The sequence below is a fragment of the Tachyglossus aculeatus genome, chromosome 10 (genome assembly GCF_015852505.1).
Source record: "Tachyglossus aculeatus isolate mTacAcu1 chromosome 10, mTacAcu1.pri, whole genome shotgun sequence".
Taxonomy (NCBI): Eukaryota; Metazoa; Chordata; class Mammalia; order Monotremata; family Tachyglossidae; genus Tachyglossus; species Tachyglossus aculeatus.
Genome location: NC_052075.1, coordinates 56651724 through 56673517, shown reverse-complemented (window position 1 = coordinate 56673517; position 21794 = coordinate 56651724). Strand labels below are relative to the sequence as shown.

Sequence of the window (21794 nt, the reverse complement as noted above, 5' to 3'; positions counted from 1 at the left end):
GTCCAGAAGGGGGAGACAGACAACAAAACAAAACATATTAACAAAATAAAATAAATAGAATAGTAAATATATATGCTATATATATGTTCATTCATTCATTCAATCGTATTTATTGAGCCCTTACTGTGTGCAGAGCACTGGACTAAGCACTTGGGAAGTACAAGTTGGCAACATATAGAGACAGTCCCTCCCTAACAACGGGCTCACAGTCTAGAATTATTATTATTATCATCATCATCATTAGCATTATTATTGTTATTTTATCATCATCAATCGTATTTACTGAGCGCTTACTATGTGCAGAGCACTGTACTAAGCGCTTGGGAAGTACAAACTGGCAACATATAGAGACAGTCCCTACCCAACAGTGGGCTCACAGTCTGTTATTTTATGTCCTTACGGTATTTAAGTGCTTACTATGCTTCCTGAGAAGCGGCGTGGCTTAGTGGAAAGAGCCCGGGCTTTGGAGTCAGAGGTCACGGGTTCAAATCCCGGCTCCGCCACTTGTCTGCCGGGTGACTTTGGGCAAGTCACTTCCCTTCTCTGGGCCTCAGTGACCTCATCTGGAAAACGGGGATTAAGAATGTGAGCCCCACGTGGGACACCCTGATAATCTTGTATGTACCCCAGTGCTTAGAACAGTGCTTGGCACATAGTAAGTGCTTAACAAATACCAGCATTATGTACTAGGCATTTAAGACTGTCACTGGTGGCCAAAGCCACACACTTCGCATTCATTCACTCAATCCTATTTATTGAGCGCTTACTGTGCGCAAAGCACTGTACTAAGTGCTTGGGAGAGCACAATAGAACAATAAACAGACACATTCACTGGAATAGTAGTAATAACAATGATAATGATCGCATTTAAGCGCTTTCTGTGTATCAAGCACTGTCATAAGCACTGGGGTAGATACAAGATCATCAGGTTGGGCGTGGTCCCTGTCCGTCATGGGGTTTACACTCTTAATCCCCATTTTACAGAAGAAGGAACTGAGGCGTAGAGAATAATAATAATAATGATAATACCATTTATTAATAATAATAATAATGATGGCATTTGTGAAGCGCTTACTATGTGCAAAGCACTGTTCTAAGTGCTGGGGGGATACAAGGTGATCAAGTTGTCCCACGTGGGGCTCACAGTCTTAATCCCCATTTTACAGATGAGGTAACTGAGGCTCAGAGAAGTTAAGCGACTTGCCCAAGGTCACGCAGCAGACATGTGGCAGAGCCGGGATTTGAACCCACGACCTCTGACTCCAAAGCCCGGGCTCTTTCCACTGAGCCACGCTGAAGTGCTTACTATGTGCAAAGCACCGTTCTAAGCGCTGAGGAGGTTACAGAGTGATCCGGTTGTCCCATGGGGGGCTCCCAGTCTTCATCCCCATTTTCCAGATGAGGGAACTGAGGCCCGGAGACTTGCCCAAAGTCACCCAGCTGACAATTGGCGGAGCCGCGATTTGAACCCGTGACCTCCGACTCCCAAGCCTGGCCTCTTTCCACTGAGCCCCGCTGAAGTGAAGCGACTTGCCCAAGGTCACGCAGCAGACAGGCGGTGGAGCCGGGATTAGAACCCAGGTCCTTCTGGCTCCCAAGCCCGGGCTCTTTCGAAGCCTCCCGGGTGCCCGAGGCAGGGGGAGGGACGAGCTGACCCCAGAGAGGGGGAGGATTTGGGGGTACCAGCTGATCTGGTAGCAGCGAGAAGCAGCGTGGCTCAGTGGAAAGAGCCCGGGCTTTGGAGTCAGAGGTCGTGGGTTCGAATCCTGGCTCCGCCACATGTCTGCTTTGTGACCTTGGGCGAGTGACTTTACTTCTCTGAGCCTCAGTTACCTCAGCTGTAAAATGGGGATGAGGACTGTGAGCCCCACATGGGACAACCTGAGCACTTTGTATCCCCCCAGCACTTAGAGCAGTGCTTTGCACATAGTAAGCGCTTAACAAATGCCAACGTTATTATTATTATTATCTCCCCTGCCCATCTCCCATCCTAGTTACCATGGCAACTCGGGAGAAGTCGGCTGCTACGTGGCACCCCGCCCGCTGACCAAGGACAACTACTACTTCGAGGTGATGGGGTGGGCGGGGGGGCGGTGCTGCGGCTGCGGGGAGCGGGCGAGGGGCACTCGGTCCCTTCGCAGCGGGGTGTGTGACCCCCCCGGGTCCTCCCGCAGGTGTCCATCGTGGACAGCGGGGTGCGGGGAACCATCGCCGTGGGGCTGGTCCCCCAGTACTACAGCCTCGACCACCAGCCCGGCTGGCTGCCCGACTCCGTGGCCTACCACGCCGACGATGGCAAGTGAGTACGGGCTGCCCCCGGCCCCGGCGCCTGCTTCCTTCCACCCCCCCGGCTCACCCACCCGCCCCCCGCCCCGCTCTCCGCAGGCTTTACAACGGCAGGGCCAAGGGCCGCCAGTTCGGGACGAAATGCAGCTCCGGCGACCGGATCGGCTGCGGCATCGAACCCGTGTCCTTCGAGGTGCAGACGGCCCAGATCTTCTTCACTAAGAACGGGAAGAGGGTGAGTGGGGGCGGGGCCCGGCAAAGGGGGGCGGGCAGGACTGGCCGAATCGCCCCCCTTTTGCTCCCGGCCGTCAGTCTCCGCTGACCGGGGAGGTGCGGGGGGACCACGATGTGCCCACAGGTGGGGTCGACGATCATGCCGGTGTCCCCGGACGGGCTGTTCCCGGCGGTGGGCATGCACTCCCTGGGCGAGGAGGTCCGGCTGCATCTCCACGCCGAGCTGGGCAGCGAGGAGGACGACAGCGTCATGATGGTGGACAGCTACGAGGACGAGTGGGGGCGGCTGCACGACGTCAAAGTCTGCGGGACGGTGAGGGGCCGGGCCGGACACCCCATTTTCGGCTACTTTCCAGGCCTCCCTGTCTCCTCTCTCCTCTCCTCTCCACTCTCCTGTCTTGATTTTCCTGTCTCCTACACTGTATCCCCTCTTGTCTTCCTGTCTCCTCTCTCCTCTACCTATTTCCACTGTCCTGTCTTGATTTTCCTGTCTCCTCTCTTCTGTCTCTTCTTTTCCTGGCTCCTGGCTCCTCTTTCCTGTTATGTCGTTCCTATCCCCTCTGTACTGTATCCTCTCTTGTCTCCTCTCCACTCTCCTGTCTTGATTTTTCTGTCTCCTCTCTTCTGTCTCTTCTTTTCCTGGCTCCTGTCTCTCTTTCCTGTTAATGTCTTTCCTGTCCTCTCCTCTCCACTATCCTGTCTTGATTTTCCTGTCTCCTCTCTTCTGTCTCTTCTTTTCCTGTCTCCTGTCTCTTTCCTGTTAATGTCTTTCCTGTCTCCTACACTGTATCCCCTCTTATCTACCTGTCTCCTCTCTCCTCTACCTGTCTCCACTCTCCTGTCTTGATTTTCCTGTCTCCTCTCTTCTGTCTCTTTTCCTGGCTCCTGTCTCCTCTTTCCTGTTATGGCATTCCTATCCCCTCTGTACTGTATCCCCTCTTGTCTACCTGTCTCCTCTGTCCTCTACCTATCTCCACTCTCCTGTCTTGATTTTCTGTCTCCTCTCTTCTGTCTCTTCTTTTCCTGGCTCCTGTCTCTCTTTCCTGTTAATGTCTTTCCTGTCTCCTACACTGTATCCCCTCTTGTCTACCTGTCTCTTCTCTCCTCAACCTATCTCCACTCTCCTGTCTTGATTTTCTGTCTCCTCTCTTCTGTCTCTTCTTTTCCTGGCTCCTGTCTCCTCTTTCCTGTTATGTCATTCCTATCCCCTCTGTACTGTATCCCCTCTTGTCTACCTGTCTCCTCTGTCCTCTACCTATCTCCACTCTCCTGTCTTGATTTTCTGTCTCCTCTCTTCTGTCTCTTCTTTTCCTGGCTCCTGTCTCTCTTTCCTGTTAATGTCTTTCCTGTCTCCTACACTGTATCCCCTCTTGTCTACCTGTCTCTTCTCTCCTCAACCTATCTCCACTCTCCTGTCTTGATTTTCTGTCTCCTCTCTTCTGTCTCTTCTTTTCCTGGCTCCTGTCTCCTCTTTCCTGTTATGTCTTTCCTATCCCCTCTGTACTGTATTCCCTCTTGTCTACCTGTCTCCTCTCTCCTCTACCTATCTCCACTCTCCTGTCTTGATTTTCTGTCTCCTCTCTTCTGTCTCTTCTTTTCCTGGCTCCTGTCTCTCTTTCCTGTTAATGTCTTTCCTGTCTCCTACACTGTATCCCCTCTTGTCTACCTGTCTCCTCTCTTCTCTACCTATCTCCACTATCCTGTCTTGATTTTCCTGTCTCTTCTGTCTCTTTTTCTCGTAGCTCCTGTCTCCTCTTTCCTGTTATGTCGTTCCTATCCCCTCTGTACTGTATCCTCTCTTGTCTACCTGCCTCCTCTCTCCTCTACCTATCTCCACTCTCCTGTCTTGATTTTCCTGTCTCCTCTCTTCTGTCTCTTCTTTTCCTGGCTCCTGGCTCCTCTTTCCTGTTACCTTTCCTATCACCTCTGTACTGTATCCTCTCTTGTCTACCTGTCTCCTCTCTCCTCTACCTATCTCCACTCTCCTGTCTTGATTTTCCTGTCTCCTCTCTTCTGTCTCTTCTTTTCCTGGCTCCTGTCTCTCTTTCCTGTTAATGTCTTTCCTGTCTCCTGCACTGTATCCTCTCTTGTCTACCTCTCTGCTCTCTCCTGTACCTATCTCCACTCTCCTGTCTTGATTTTCCTTTCTCCTGTCTTCTGTCTCTTCTTTTCCAGGCTCCTGTCTCCTCTTTCCTGTTATCTTTCCTATCCCCTCTGTACTGTATCCTCACTTGTCTACCTGTCCCCTTGTCTCCTCTCTCCTCTCCTGTCTTGATTTTCCTGTCTCCTCTCTTCTTTCCTGGCTCCTATCTCTCTTTCCTCTTATGTCTTTCCTGTCTCCTGTACTGTATCCTCTCCTGTCTGTCTCCTCTCTCCTGCCTGTCTCCTGTCTCCACTACACGCCTCTTCTCTCCTCTACCTATCTTCTCTCTCCTGTCTTTGTTTTTTTTCCTGTCTCCTCTCTCCTCTACCTGTCACCTCTGTCCTCCCTCCTCTACCTGTCACCTGTGTCCTCCCTCCCCTCCCTCTCCAGGCACGGACACAGAAGGCCACCCAGCAGAACCTAAATAGTGTGGACCAAGGGATGGAGTCAGGAATGAGGTGAAGAGAAGGCAGTATGGCCTAGTGGTTAGAGGCCGGGCCGGGAGTCCGAGGACCTGGGTTCTAATTCCGGCCCTGCCACTTGTCTGCTGTGTCACCTTGGGCCAGTCACTTCACTTCCTCTGTGCCTCAGTCACCTCATCTGTAAAATGGGGATTAATAATAATAATAACAATGATGGCATTTATTAAGCACTTACTATGTGCAGAGCACTGTTCTAAGCACTGGGGAAGTTACAAGGTAATCAGGTTGTCCCAAAGTGGGGCTCACAGTCTTCCCAGCTCTGCCATTTGTCAGCTGTGTGACTCTGGGCAAATCACTTCATCTCTCTGGGCCTCAGTCACCTCATCTGTAAAACGGGGATTAAGATTGTGAGCCCCACCTGGGACAACCTAACTACCTTGTATCTCCCCCAGCGCTCAGAACAGCGCTTGGCACATGGCGCTCAACAAATACTATCATTATTATTATTATTACTTGACAGATGAGGTAGCTGAGGCCCAGAGAAGGGAAGTGACTTGCCCAAAGTCACCCAGCTGACAATTGGCGGAGCCGGGATTTGAACCCATGGCCTCTGACTCCAAAGCCCAGGCTCTTTCCACGCTGCTTCTCTGCTGCTTCCGATTAAGACCGGGAGCCCCATGTGGGACAAGGATTGTGTCCAACCTGATTAGCTTGGATCTACCCCAGTGATGCCTAACAAATATATATATATATATATAAAATCATCATCATCAATCGTATTTATTGAGCGCTTACGGTGTGCAGAGCACTGTGCTAAGCGCTTGGGAAGTACTAGTTGGCAACATATAGAGACAGTCCCTACCCAACAGGGGCTCACAGTCTAAAAGGGGGAGACAGAGAACAAAACCAAACATACTAACAAAATAAAATAAATAGAATCGATATGTACAAGTAAAATAGAGTAACAAATATGTACAAACAAATACATATATACAGGTGCTGTGCGGAAGGGAAGGAGGTAAGATGGGGGGATGGAGAGGGGGATGAGGGGGAGAGGAAGGAAGGGGCTCAGTCTGGGAAGGCGTCCTGGAGGAGGTGAGCTCTCAGTAGGGCCCTGAAGGGAGGAAGAGAACGAGCTTGGCGGATGGGCAGAGGGATTGGGGGCATTCCAGGCCCGGGGGATGACGTGGGCTGGGGGTCGATGGTGGGACAGGCGAGACGATTGTATCTTCTAGACTGTGAGCCCACTGTTGGGTAGGGACCGTCTCTATATGTTGCCACCTTGTACTTCCCAAGTGCTTAGTACAGTGCTCTGCACACAGTAAGCGCTCAATAAATACGATTGATTGATTATATCCCCTTCCCCTCAAGCTTGGTCCCCTCCCGCCAGCCTCCTCCGTCCCACCCCACGACATCTGGCGAGCACTGAGGTGGTGGCCGCACTCCCTGATCTGTCCCTGCCCTCTGTCCGGTCAGCGAGTCCGTCCCCAGGGCCTGGGAGCCCGTCCCCCCGGTAGCAGGCCCGATTCCTGCCGACGACCCCCTTCCGTCAGTTCGTCCCCACCTCCCCTCGGCCCGGGACACCTTGTCCTCAGGGGGGTCCGCCGGGCCCAGAGGAGAGCGCCTCGCCCCCTCCCCGCCCCTCCCTTTCCCCCACCCAGCTCTGGGGCGGGGACTCCTGTTAGAAAGTTCCTCCCAGTCTGACCTCGAGCCGTCCTGCTGCAGCCCCAGCCCCGTTCCTCTTGTCTCTCGCCCCCCATCCGCCAGTAACGGAGGGCGGGAAATCCCACCTCGCGTCCCCTGCCTTCTCTTCCAGAGCCAACCACGTCCTTCCCCTCCCAAATCAGTTCCCCCCAATCGCACCCAGCGGGTGGTCATTCAGGCCTTCCCTCCCGCCACCCCAGGCTAGACCTCGGGGGTCCCCCCGTCGTCCCCGCCCCAGGCCTCAGTTTATCCCTCCGCAGCTCCCGGCGGCAGGAGAAACGCCCTCTGACCGGCGGCCCCCTGGGGCCGGCGGGGAGGACAGGGTGAGGGCGCGGGCGGGCACGGGCGGGCAGGAGATGCCCTGCGGGCGGGCAAGGCAGTTGGGCGTTTTCATCATCATCATCAATCGTATTTATTGAGCGCTTACTGTGTGCAGAGCACTGTACTAAGCGCTTGGGAAGTACAAATTGGCAACATATAGAGACAGTCCCTGCCCAACAGTGGGCTCACAGTCTAAAAGGGGACTTTTCCACTCCAATTCAGCGGCGGGCACGGCTGGGGAGGGAGGGGAGGGTGGGCAGGGGCGTCTCCTCCTTGGAAACAGGCCCAACCTTCAGCTACTCGGTGGGAACGGGCAGTGGGACCAGTCTGGCCTCAAGAGCAGAGCCCCGGACTTCCCGGACTTCCCGGAGACCCAGCCCACCGTCCCGAACTGCCCGGGGCCGGCGGGGATTGGGAAAGTCGGGGCCTACTTGGGTTCTAATCCCGGCTCTGCCCCTTGTCTGCTTGCGTGACCTTGGACAAGTCACTTAACTTCCCTGGGCCTCACTTCATCTGTAAAACGGGGGACGTGTCCAACCTGATGACCTTGTATCTGCCTGAGCGCTTAGAACAGTGCTTGGAACATAGTAAGCGCTTAACAAATGCCATAATAATTATTATCATTGTTATTGTTAACAATATTGTTAACAATATAACAATACTGTTAACAATAACACTATTATTATCATTGTTAAAACGGGGGACGTGTCCAACCTGATTACCTTGTATCTACCCGAGCGCTTAGAACAGTGCTTGGAACATAGTAAGCGCTTAACAAATGCCATAATAATTATTATCATTGTTATTGTTATTGCTAACAATATTGTTAACAATATAACAATATTGTTAACAATAACATTGTTATTATCATTGTTAAAACGGGGGACGTGTCCAACCTGATGACCTTGTATCTACCCGAGCGCTTAGAACAGTGCTTGGAACATAGTAAGCGCTTAACAAATGCCATAATATGGCAAATGAGGGGATTGGGAAAGTCGGGGCCCACTTGGGGTCTAATCCCGGCTTCGCCCCTTGTCTGCTTGCGTGACCTTGGACAAGTCACTTAACTTCCCTGGGCCTCACTTCATCTGTAAAACGGGGGACGTGTCCAACCTGATGACCTTGTATCTACCCGAGCGCTTAGAACAGTGCTTGGCACATAGTAAGCGCTTAACAAATACCATAATAATTATTATCATTGTTATCGTTATTGTTAACAATATTGTTAACAATATTGTTATATTGTTAACAATAACATTGTTATTATCATTGTTAAAACGGGGGACGTGTCCAACCTGATTACCTTGTATCTACCCAAGCGCTTAGAACAGTGCTTGGAACATAGTAAGCGCTTAACAAATGCCATAATATGGCAAATGCGGGGATTGGGAAAATCGGGGCCTACTTGGGTTCTAATCCCGGCTTCGCCCCTTGTCTGCTTGCGTGACCTTGGACAAGTCACTTAACTTCCCTGGGCCTCACTTCATCTGTAAAACGGGGGACGCGTCCAACCTGATGACCTTGTATCTACCCGAGCGCTTAGAACAGTGCTTGGAACATAGTAAGCGCTTAACAAATGCCATAATAATAATTATTATTGTTATTACCTGCCCCTGGAGAGGAGGAGGAGGAGGAGGGAACAGGGCAGGGGAGAGCAAGCCCCTCTCGTAGCTCTGAAAAGAGCCCGGGCTTTGGAGTGAGAGGTCATGGGTTCAAATCCCGGCTCCTCCCGTTGTCAGCCGTGTGACTTTGGGCAAGTCACTTCACTTCTCTGGGCCTCAGTTCCCTCATCTGGAAAATGGGGATTGACTGTGAGCCCTCCGTGGGACAACCTGATCACTCTGTAGCCTCCCCAGCGCTTAGAACAGTGCTTTGCACATAGTAAGCGCTTAATAAATGCCATTAAAAAAAAAGCCCCTTGGGCTGCTACAGCAGGAAGGACTGAGGTGGGCTGCGGAGAGGGGCTTCCTGCCATATTCAGGAAAAAGCAGCGTGGCTCAGCGGAAAGAGCCCGGGCTTTGGAGTCCGAGGTCATGGGTTCAAATCTCGGCTCTGTCAGCTGTGTGACTTTGGGCAAGTCACTTCCCTTCTCTGGGCCTTAGTTCCCTCATCTGCAAAATGGGGATGAAGACCGTGAGCCCCACATGGGACAACCTGATCACCTTGTATCCTCCCCAGCGCTTAGAACAGTGCTTTGCACATAGTAAGCGCTTAACAAATGCCATTATTATTATTATTATTAATGTGCTCCCGGCTCACCCGGATGGCAGGGGAGGGAGCGCTGGGGGCCGGCTCTGACGTGGCGCGTCTCTCCCCCGCCCCCCAATTCTTCCCCCCGCCCCCAGCTCCTGGAGTACGTGGGAAAGGGCAAGAGCATCATCGACGTGGGGCTGGCCCAGGCCCGGCTGCCCCTGAGCACCCGCAGTCACTACTTCGAGGTGGAGATTGTCGACCCCGGGGAGAAGTGCTACATCGCGCTGGGCCTGGCCCGCAGGGTGAGGGGCAACGGTGCCATCACTGTTGCCGGCACTCCCATCCTTCCCGTCTCCCAAGCCCGCAACCTCGGTGCCATCCTCGACTCTGCTCTCTCGTTCACCCCTCACATCTGAGCCGTCACCAAAACCTGCCGGTCTCAGCTCTGCAGCATCGCCAAGATCTGCCCTTTCCTCTCCATCCCTGCTCGTTCAAGCTCTCATCCTATCCCATCTGGACTACTGTATCAGCCTCCTCTCCCATCTCCCATCCTCCTGTCTCTCCCCACTTCAATCCATACTTCACGCCGCTGCCCGGATCGTCTTTGTCCAGAGACGCTCTGGACATATTACTCCCCTCCTCAAAAATCTCCAGTGGCTACCAATCAATCTGCGCATCAGGCAGAAACTCCTCACCCTGGGCTTCAAGGCTGTCCATCACCTTGCCCCCTCCTACCTCACCTCTCTTCTGTCCTTCTCCATCACAGCCCGCACCCTCCGCTCCTCTGCCGCTAATCTCCTCCCCGTACCTCGTTCTCACCTGTCCCACCGTCGACCCCCGGGCCACATCATCCCCCAGGCCTGGAATGCCCCCAATCCCTCTGCCCATCCGCCAAGCTCGCTCTGTTCCTCCCTTCAAGGCCCTGCTGAGAGCTCACCTCCTCCAGGAGGCCTTCCCATACTGAGCCCCTTCCTTCCTCTCCCCCTCGTCCCCCTCTCCATCCCCCCCGCCTTACCTCCTTCCCCTCCCCACAGCACCTGTCTACATGTATATATGTTTGTACAGATTTATTACTCTATTTTATTTGTACGTTTATTCTGATCATTTTATTTTGTTAATAGATTTTGTTTTGTTCTCCGTCACCCCCTTCTAGACTGTGAGCCCGCTGTCGGGTAGGGACCGTCCCTAGATGTTGCCAACTTGGACTTCCCAAGCTCTTAGTCCAGTGCTCTGCACACAGTAAGCGCTCAATAAATACGATTGAATAAATGAAAGGGGGACCCGGGCCGCGGAGGCGAGCCATGCGCCGAGCTGGGCTGGAAGCCGAAGGGAGGGCGTCCGAATGGGCGGAACGGGCGTTCATTCATTCACTCAATCGTATTTATCGAACGCTTACTGTGTGCAGAGCACTGGACTAAGCGCTTGGGAAGTACAAAGCAGCATGGCTCAGTGGAAAGAGCGAGGGCTTGGGAGTCAGAGGTCTTGGGTTTGAATCCTGGCTCCGCCCCTTAGTAATAATAAATAAATAATAATGGCATTTATTAAGCGCTTACTATGTGCAAAGCACTGTTCTGAGCACTGGGGAGGTGACAAGGTGATCGGGTTGTCCCACCGGGGGCTCACAATCTTAATCCCCATTTTCCAGGTGGGGTAACTGAGGCCCAGAGAAGTGAAGTGACTTGCCCAAAGTCACACAGCTGACAATTGGTGGAGCCGGGATTTGAACCCATGACCTCTGACTCCAAAGCCCGGGCTCTTTCCTGCTGAGCCACGCTGCTTCTCAAAATGATGGCATTTGTTAAGCGCTTACTATGTGCCAAGCACTGTTCTAAGCGCTGTGGGGGGGGATCCAAGGTGATCAGGTTGTCCCACGTGGGGCTCACAGTCTTCATCCCCATTTTCCAGATGAGGTCACTGAGGCTCTGAGAAGTTAAGTGACTTGCCCAAGGTCACACAGGAGCCGGGATTCGAACCCATGCCCTCTGACTCCTAAGCCCGGGCTCTTTCCACTGAGCCACGCTGCTTCCCCTGTCAGCCACTTGGCAGCTGGGTGACCTTGGGCAAGCCACTTAACTTACTTAAATAAACTTATTTATTTCTAGACTGTGAGCCCGCTGTTGGGTAGGGACCGTCTCTATATGTTTTACTTGTACATATCTATTCTATTTATTTTATTTTGTTAATATGTTTGGTTTGGTTTGGTTTGTGAGCCCGCTGTTGGGTAGGGACCGGCTCTATCTGTTGCCAACTTGTACTTCCCAAGCGCTTAGTCCAGTGCTCTGCACACAGTAAGCGCTCAATAAATACGATTGATTGATTAACTTCTCTGGGCCTCAGTGACCTCATCTGGAAAATGGGGCTGAGGACTGTGAGCCCCACGTGGGACAACCTGATCACCTTGTATCCCCCCCAGCGCCTAGAACAGTGTTTTGCACATAGTAAGCGCTTAATAGCACCGTTATTATTATTATGATTACAAGTTGGCAACATACAGAGACGGTCCCTACCCAACAGCGGGCTCCCAGTCTAGAAGACTGACTGTCGTTCTCTGGTCTCCCCCCAGGATTACCCCAAAAACAGGCACCCGGGGTGGAGCCGGGGCTCCGTGGCGTACCATGCAGGTGGGAATTCGGGGTCCCCCCCCTCCCGGTCCTCCCTTCCATCCCAACGTTGGGGTCCCACCCCCCGACCCCCTCCACCGCGACTCGAGCCCGGGATCGGGGAAGGGCACTCCCGCCCTCCCAGTCGCTTCCAGTCGCCCCCATTCTCCTGTCGTTTCCCCACTGGGACCATTTTCCTTTCCGCACGGGTGGGTGGAGCCCCGCCAGCCCCCAGTCCGGTCTCCTGCCTCAGTTTACCGGGCCGCCCCGGCCCCTGGTGAGGAGCGGAGCAGCGACCGGCGGAGAATGGCCTCAACTCGGCGGGGTCCTGCCCCCAAACCCCAATCGCCCGCTGCCCCTCCGCCGTCCCATCGTGGCCACGACCCTGCAGGGGAAGACACACACACGGGGCCCAGGGAGGGATAGGTGTCTCCCTGGAATCGCCCAGCACCGGGGTCCCGCCCGGGGACGGGGGAGGCGGGTGCGAGGAGACGAGGGGGCGACACCCCCCCGTCCCCACGGCTCTGTCACCTCCCCCAGATGACGGGAAGATCTTTCACGGCAGCGGAGTCGGGGACCGTTTCGGACCGCGATGCTACAAGGGGGACATTATGGGGTGCGGCATCATGTTCCCCCGGGACTACATGCTGGACAGCGAAGGTGCGTAGCCGGGCCCGGGGCAGCAGTGGAGAGGAGTGAGGGTAGACCGACCAACCTAGTTCTGGGGGGAGAGGGGCGGGACGGAGCCCGGGCCCTGCCGGGGCTATAATAATTATAATAATGATGGCATTTATTAAGTGTTTACTATGTGCAAAGCACCGTTCTAAGCGCTGGGGAGGTTACAGGGTGATCAGGTTGTCCCATGGGGGGGCTCACAGTCTTCATCCCCATTTTACAGATGAGGGAACTGAGGCCCAGAGAAGTGAAGTGACTTGAAGTGACTAAAGCGAAAGCTCGCTGTGGGCAGGGAATGTGTCTGTTTATTATTCTGTTGTCCTCTCCCAATTGCTTAGTACAGTGCTGTGCACACAGTAAGCGTTCAAAAAATGCAATTGATGGATTGTCAAATCAGTCAGTCATATTTATTGTCCCAAGAGTTTGGGAGAGAACAATATAACAGACACATTCCCTGCCCACAACAAGCGTAATAATAATAATAATGATTATGTTGGTATTTGTTAAGCGCTTACTCTGTGCAAAGCACCATTTTAAGCGCTGGGGAGGATACAGGGTGATCAGGTTGTCCCATGGGGGGGCTCACAGTCTTCATCCCCATTTTACAGATGAGGGAACTGAGGCCCAGAGAATTTAAGGGACTTGAAGTGACTGTAAACCGAAAGCTCGCTGTGGGCAGGGAATGTGTCTGTTTATTATTCTATTGTCTTCTCCCAATTGCTTAGTACAGTGCTGTGCATACAGTAAGCGTTCAAAAAATACAATTGAAGAATTGTCAAATCAGTCAATCGTAATTATTGTCCCAAGAGTTTGGGAGAGAACAATATAACAGACACATTCCCTGCCCACAACAAGCGTAATAATAATAATGATGATGATGGTATTTGTTAAGCGCTTATTATGTGCAAAGCACCGTTCTAAGCGCTGGGGAGGATACAGGGTGATCAGGTTGTCCCATGGGGGGGCTCACAGTCTTCATCCCCATTTTACAGATGAGGGAACTGAGGCCCAGAGAATTTAAGGGACTTGAAGTGACTGTAAACCGAAAGCTCGCTGTGGGCAGGGAATGTGTCTGTTTATTATTCTATTGTCTTCTCCCAATTGCTTAGTACAGTGCTGTGCATACAGTAAACGTTCAAAAAATACAATTGATGGATTGTCAAATCAGTCAATCGTATTTATTGTCCCAAGAGCTTGGGAGAGAACAATATAACAGACACATTCCCTGCCCACAACAAGCGTAAAAATAATAATAATAATGATGATGGTATTTGTTAAGCGCTTACTATGTGCAAAGCACCGTTCTAAGTGCTGGGGAGGTTACAAGGTGATCAGGTTGTCCCATGGTGGGGGGGCTCACACTCTTCATCCCCATTTTACAGATTAGGGAACTGAGGCCCAGAGAAGTTAAGGGACTTGAAGTGACTGTAAACCGAAAGCTCGCTGTGGGCAGGGAATGTGTCTGTTTATTATTCTATTGTCCTCTCCCAAGTGCTTAGTACAGTGCTCTGCACACAGTAAGCATTCAAAAAATGCAATTGATGGATTGTCAAATCAGTCAATCGTATTTATTGTCCCAAGAGCTTGGGAGAGAACAATATAACAGACACATTCCCTGCCCACAACAAGCGTAATAATAATAATAATGATGATGATGGTATTTGTTAAGCGCTTATTATGTGCAAAGCACCGTTCTGAGCACTGGGGAGGATACAGGGTGATCAGGTTGTCCCATGGGGGGAGCTCACAGTCTTCACCCCCATTTTACAGATGAGGGAACTGAGGCCCAGAGAAGTGAAGTGACTTGAAGTGACTAAAGCGAAAGCTCGCTGTGGGCAGGGAATGTGTCTGTTTATTATTCTGTTGTCCTCTCCCAATTGCTTAGTACAGTGCTGTGCACACAGTAAGCGTTCAAAAAATACAATTGATGGATTGTCAGATCAGTCAATCGTATTTATTGTCCCAAGAGCTTGGGAGAGAACAATATAACAGACACATTCCCTGCCCACAACAAGCGTAATAATAATAATAATGATGATGATGGTATCTGTTAAGCGCTTACTATGTGCAAAGCACTGTTCTAAGTGCTGGGGAGGTTACAGGGTGATCAGGTTGTCCCATGGGGGCGCTCACAGTCTTCATCCCCATTTTACAGATGAGGGAACTGAGGCCCAGAGAAGTTAAGGGACTTGAAGTGACTGTAAACCGAAAGCTCGCTGTGGGCAGGGAATGTGTCTGTTTATTATTCTATTGTTCTCTCCCAAGTGCTTAGTACAGTGCTCTGCACACAGTAAGCGTTCAAAAAATACAATTGATTGATTGTCAGATCAGTCAATCGTATTTATTGTCCTAAGAGCTTGGGAGAGAACAATATAACAGACACATTCCCTGCCCACAACAAGCGTAAAAATAATAATAATAATGATGATGGTATTTGTTAAGCGCTTACTATGTGCAAAGCACCATTCTAAGCGCTGGGGAGGATACAGGGTGATCAGGTTGTCCCATGGGGGGGGCTCACAGTCTTCATCCCCATTTTACAGATGAGGGAACTGAGGCCCAGAGAATTTAAGGGACTTGAAGTGACTGTAAACCGAAAGCTCGCTGTGGGCAGGGAATGTGTCTGTTTATTATTCTATTGTCTTCTCCCAATTGCTTAGTACAGTGCTGTGCATACAGTAAGCGTTCAAAAAATACAATTGAAGAATTGTCAAATCAGTCCATTGTAATTATTGTCCCAAGAGTTTGGGAGAGAACAATATAACAGACACATTCCCTGCCCACAACAAGCGTAATAATAATAATAATGATGATGATGGTATTTGTTTAGCGCTTATTATGTGCAAAGCACCGTTCTGAGCACTGGGGAGGATACAGGGTGATCAGGTTGTCCCATGGGGGGACTCACAGTCTTCATCCCCATTTTACAGATGAGGGAACTGAGGCCCAGAGAAGTTAAGGGACTTGAAGTGACTGTAAACCGAAAGCTCGCTGTGGGCAGGGAATGTGTCTGTTTATTATTCTATTGTCCTCTCCCAAGTGCTTAGTACAGTGCTCTGCACACAGTAAGCATTCAAAAAATGCAATTGATGGATTGTCAGATCAGTCAATCGTATTTATTGCGCATTTACTGTGTGCAGAGCACTGTCCTAAGAGCTCGGGAGAGGACAATACAACAGACACATTCTCTGCCCACAACAAGCGTAATAATAATAATAATGATGATGGTATTTGTTAAGCGCTTACTACGTGCAAAGCACCGTCCTAAGTGCTGGGGAGGTTACAAGGCGATCACGTTGTTTCGCGGGGGGGGCTCACAGTCTTCATCCCCATTTGACAGATGAGGTAACTGAGGCACAGAGAAGTGAAGTGACTTGCACAAAGTCACACAGCTGACAGTTGGCGGAGCCGGGATTTGAACCCATGACCCCTGACTCCAAAGCCTGGGCTCTGTCCCCTGAGCCACACTGCTTCTCTGTACAGTCTAGAGGATATATGTATATTTATTATATATAATAATAATGATGGTATTTGTTAAGTGCTTATCATGTGCAAAGCACTGTTCTAAGTGCTGAATATATATATATATAAATATAAGAATATTATGTATATTATATATATATGTGCTGTTTAAGTATATATATACTTTGCACCTGTATATATGTATATATGTTTGTACATATTTGTTACTCTATTTATTTATTTATTTTATTTGTACATATCTATTCTATTGATTTTATTTTCTTAGTATGTTTGGTTTTGTTCTCTGTCTCCCCCTTTTAGACTGTGAGCCCACTGTTGGGTAGGGACTGTCTCTGTATGTTCCCAACTTGTACTTCCCAAGCGCTTAGTCCAGTGCTCTGCACACAGTAAGCGCTCAATAAATGCGATTGATGATGAAGAATATAATAGAATAATAATATAATATGTGTGTACATTTATAATCTATACATAGATATATATACATATACATTTATATATCTATACAGTCCCTGTCCCACATGGGGCTCGCGGTAATATATAATAATCTTATATATGTGTGTATACATTTATATATCTATACATAGATATATATACATATACATTTATATATCTATACAGTCCCTGTCCCACATGGGGCTCACGGTCCAAGTAGGGAATAGGATTTAATCCCCACTTAACAGTTGAGGAAACCAAGGCAGAGAGAAGTGAAGTGACATGCCCCAGGTCACCCAGCAGCCACGGGGCAGAGTCAGGATTGGAACCCAGGTCCTCGGACTCCCAGGCCTGGCCTCTCTATGGATAACAACAGAGAAGCAGCGTGGCTCAGTGGAAAGAGCCCGGGCTTTGGAGTCAGAGGTCATGGGTTCAAATCCCGGCTCCGCCACTTGCCAGCTGGGTGACTTTGGGCAAGTCACTTCACTTCTCTGGGCCTCATCTGTAAAAAGGGGATTAAACCTGTGAGCCCCCCGGGGGATAACTTGATCACCTTGTCACCTCCCCAGCGCTTAGAACAGTGCTTTGCACATAGTAAGCACTTAATAAATGCCACATCATTATTATTATTATTATTATTATTATTATTATTATTCTCTGGGCCTCAGTTCCCTCATCTGTAAAGTGGGGATTAAGACTGCAAGCCCCACGTGGGACAACCTGATCACCTTGTAACCTCCCCAGCACTTAGTTCAGTGCTTTGCACATAGTAAGCGCTTAATAAATGCCATTATTATTATTATTATTCTCTGGGCCTCAGTTCCCTCATCTGTAAAGTGGGGATTAAGACAGCGAGCCCCATGGGGGACAACCTGATCACCTTGTAACCTCCCTAGCGCTTAGAACAGTGCTTTGCACATAGTAAGTGCTTAATAAATGCCATCATTATTATTATTATTCTCAGGGCCTCAGTTCCCTCATCTGTAAAGTGGGGATTAAGACTGGGAGCCCCACGGGGGACAACCTGATCACCTTGTCACCTCCCCAGCGCTTAGAACAGTGCTTTGCACATAGTAAGCGCTTAATAAATGCCATCATTATTATTATTATTATTAGTCTCTGGGCCTCAGTTCCCTCATCTGTAAAGTGGGGATTAAGACTGGGAGCCCCACGGGGGACAACCTGATCACCTTGTCACCTCCCCAGTGCTTAGAACAGTCCTTGGCATGTAGTAAGCGCTTAATAAATGCCATCGTGTTATTATTATTAGAACAGTGCCTTGCATGTAGTAAGTGCTTAATAAATACCATCGTTATTATTATGCTTTGGAGTCAGAGGTCAAGGGTTCGAATCCGGCTCCGCCACTTGTCAGCTGTGGGACGTTGGGCAAGTCACTTCACTTCTCTGGGCCTCAGTGACCTCATCTGGAAAATGGGGATGAAGACTGTGAGCCCCCCGTGGGACAACCTGATCACCTTGTATCCCCCCAGCCCTTAGAACAGTGCCTTATTATTATTATTATCATTAAGTCACTTCACTTCTCTGGGCCTCCGTTCCCTCATCTGTCAAATGGGGATGAAGACTGGGAGCCCCCCGTGGGACCACCTGATCACCTTGGAACCTCCCCAGCGCTTAGAACAGTGCTTTGCACATAGGAAGCGCTTAACAAATACCATAATAATAATAATGACAATAATTGTGGTATTTGTTAAGCGCTTACTATGTGCTCTGCACATTGTATGTGCTCTGCACATAGTAAGCACTTAGTAAATGCTATCATTATTATTATTATTATTATTATTATTATTATTACTATTATTATTATTTTATATCCTTTCCCTCCACTCCCCGGGCAGGCGACAGCGACGACAGCTGCGACGGGGTGACCCTGTCCCCCACCCACCGCGGCCTCGGGAACGTTCTCTACCTGCACCAGGAGCCGGAGGAGGAGGAGGAGGAGGAAGAGGAGGAGGAGGAGGAAGAGGAGGAGATGGAGCAGGAGATCGAGGGCAGGAAAGTCGTGGTGAGTCGTTGCGGCGGTGGGAAAGGGCCCCCGCGACGAGGCCGCGTGGCCTAACGGAAATCAATCAATCAATCGTATTTATTGAGCGCTTACTGTGTGCAGAGCACTGTACTAAGCGCTTGGGAAGTACAAATTGGCAACACATAGAGACAGTCCCTACCCAACAGTGGGCTCAATCAATCAGTCAATCAATCGTATTTATTGAGCGCTTACTGTGTGCAGAGCACTGTACTAAGCGCTTGGGAAGTACAAATTGGCAACACATAGAGACAGTCCCTACCCAACAGTGGGCTCAATCAATCAATCAATCAATCGTATTTATTGAGCGCTTACTGTGTGCAGAGCACTGTACTAAGCGCTTGGGAAGTACAAATTGGCAACACATAGAGACAGTCCCTACCCAACAGTGGGCTCAATCAATCAATCGTATTTATTGAGCGCTTACTGTGTGCAGAGCACTGTACTAAGCGCCTGGGAAGTACAAGATGGCAACATATAGAGACGGTCCCTACCCCACAGGGGGCTCACCGGCCTGGGGCTCGCCTGCTAGGTGACCTTGGCCGAGTCACTTCACTTCTCCGGGCCTCCGGCGGTAAAATGGGGGTTAAGGCTGTGAGCCCCTTGTGGGCCGAGCATTGTGTCCCAACCCGATCAGCTGGTATCTACCCCAGCGCTTAGTACAGAGAAGCAGCGTGGCTCAGCGGAAAGAGCCCCGGCTTTGGAGCCGGAGGTCGTGGGTTCAAATCCCGGCTCCGCCACTGGTCAGCCGGGTGACTTTGGGTGAGTCACTTCACTTCTCTGGGCCTCCGTTCCCTCATCTGGAAAATGGGGGCGAAGACTGGGAGCCCTGCGGGGGACAACCTGATCACCTTGTATCCTCCCCAGCGCTTAGAACAGTGCTGCGCGCATAGTAAGCGCTTAATAGAGAAGCAGCGTGGCTCGGTGGAAAGAACACGGGCTTTGGAGTCAGAGGTCATGGGTTCGAATCCCGGCTCCACCAATTGTCAGCTGGGTGACTTGGGGCAAGTCACTTCACTTCTCTGGGCCTCAGTTCCCTCATCTGTAAAATGGGGATTAAGACTGTGAGCCCCACGTGGGACAACCTGAGATCACCTTGTAACCTCCCCAGCGCTTAGAACAGTGCTTTGCACATAGTAAGCGCTTAATAAATGCCATTATTATTATTATTATTATTAATAAATGCCATCATTATTATTACAGTGCCCGGTGCTTAACAAATACTGTTATAAAAAAAAAAATGAGGGAAAAAAACCCGGCAGGGCTGCATCCTGGCTTCGAGACGCTCCCCTCGGGGTCTCTCCGCTGCTTCACTTCCTCCGGGGAGCCCCCCTGGACTTACAGTACCATCTGGGTGGGAACACTCAGTCAATCAAGCAGCGTGGGCTTGGGGGTCCGAGGTCATGGGTTCAAATGCCGACTCTCCCACTCGTCAGCTGGGTGACTTTGGGCGAGTCACGTCACTTCTCTGGGCCTCAGTTCCCTCATCTGTAAAAAGGGGATGAAGACTGGGAGCCCCGCGTGGGACAACCTGATCGCCTTGTGTGTCCCCCAGCGCTTAGAACAGTGCTTTGCACATAGGAAGCGCTTAACAAATACCATAATAATAATGATGATAATAATTGTGGTATTTGTTAAGCGCTTCCTATGTGCCAGGCACTGTTCTAAGCGCTGGAAAAGATACAGGATAATAATAATAATAATGATAGTATTTGTTAAGTGCTTGCTATGTGCCAAGCACCGTTCTAAGCACCGGGGGAGATATAAGGTGATCAGGTTGTCCCATGTGGGGCTCCCAGTCTTCATCCCCATTTTCCAGATGAGGTCACTGAGGCCCAGAGAATCAATCAACCGTATTTATTGAGCGCTTACTGTGTGCAGAGCACTGTACTGAGCGCTTGGGAAGTCCAAGTTGGCAACATAGAGAGACAGTCCCTACCCAACAGTGGGCTCACAGTCTAAAAGAGGGAACTGAGGCCCAGAGAAGTGAAGGGACTCGCCCAAAGTCACCCGGCTGGCCAGTGGCGGAGCCGGGATTAGAACCCACGACCTCCGACTCCCAATCCCGGGCTCTTCCCACTGAACCACGCTGTCAGGTTGGACACGGTCCCCGCCCCGCATGGGGCTCCCAGTCTCCATCCCCATTCTACAGTTGAGGGACCCGAGGCCCAGAGAGGTGAAGTGCCCCTTCCTTCCTCTCCCCCTCGCCCCCCTCTCCATCCCCCCCATTTTACCTCCTTCCCTTCCCCACAGCACCTGAATATATGTATATATGTTTGTACATATTTATTACTCTATTTATCTTGTACATATCTATTCTACTTATTTTATTTTGTTAGTATGTTTGGTTTTGTTCTCCGTCTCCCCCCTTTTAGACTGTGAGCCCGCTGTTGGGTAGGGACCGTCTCTACATGTTGCCAATCTGTCCTTCCCAAGCGCTTAGTCCAGTGCTCTGCACATAGTAAGCGCTCAATAAATCCGATCGATGATGATGAAGTGACTGGCCCGAGGTCACCCGGCAGACACCGTGGCCGAGCCCGGGATTCGACCCCATGTCCTCCGGCTGCCAGGCCCGGGCTCTTTCCTCTACGCCACGCTGCGCTTACTGCGGGCGGAGCGCTGTACTGAGCGCTCGGGGGGGTACGGCGGAACGGTACGGCCGCCGCCTTCCCCGCCCGCACGAGCGGACGGTCTAGAGGACAGGGTGTCACCGGCCCCCGACCGCCCCGCAGGTCTTCTTCACCCGCAACGGGAAGATCATCGGGAAGAAGGACGCCGTGGTGCCCCCGGGGGGCTTCTATCCCACCGTGGGGATGCTGAGCAGCGGGGAGAAGGTCAAGGTGGACTTGCACCCGCTCAGCGGTTAGGACCACCCGCCCCACGCACCGGGCGGCCCTCGATCCCGCCGCTGCTGCTGCTGCTGCTGTTGTTGCCAAATATTTGCCCAGCCGGCCCCGCTCCTCGCTTGCCCTCCGTCCGCCCGGCGCTGAGCCACGGTGGCCGCGCGGGCGGTGGTCCGTGGCCTGGCGGGGCCCGCGCCCACCCACCTCCCTGTCCCACCCTTAGCAAGCCTGCCGCGTGTCCGCCTGTGAGAGACCACGGTCCCCGGGAGAGCACCGCCGGTGCGTGGGTGTCTATGCATGTCTGTGTATATGCGGGGGGGGGTTGTACACGTGTACGCGGGTCCTCTTCTGCTGCTATGTCGTCGTCGTCAGGATGCCAAACGTCCCCGCCTCGGTGGGGTCGGCTTTGCCCCTTTT

The 21794-nt window shown here is 51.2% G+C and overlaps 1 protein-coding gene across 1 annotated transcript in view; it reads left to right on the top strand.

The window, feature by feature from the left end:
- Nucleotides 1-21401, top strand: part of SPRYD3 (SPRY domain containing 3) — a 29759-nt gene extending 8358 nt beyond the window's left edge. Inside the window, exons 3-11 of the mRNA XM_038752129.1 lie at nt 1995-2070; nt 2175-2299; nt 2386-2521; nt 2645-2833; nt 9456-9605; nt 11867-11924; nt 12444-12563; nt 18350-18516; nt 21267-21401. Of these exons, the coding sequence (XP_038608057.1) occupies nt 1995-2070; nt 2175-2299; nt 2386-2521; nt 2645-2833; nt 9456-9605; nt 11867-11924; nt 12444-12563; nt 18350-18516; nt 21267-21401 (1156 nt within the window). The remainder of the gene's footprint in view (nt 1-1994; nt 2071-2174; nt 2300-2385; nt 2522-2644; nt 2834-9455; nt 9606-11866; nt 11925-12443; nt 12564-18349; nt 18517-21266) is intronic.
- Nucleotides 21402-21794: the final 393 nt, after the last annotated feature.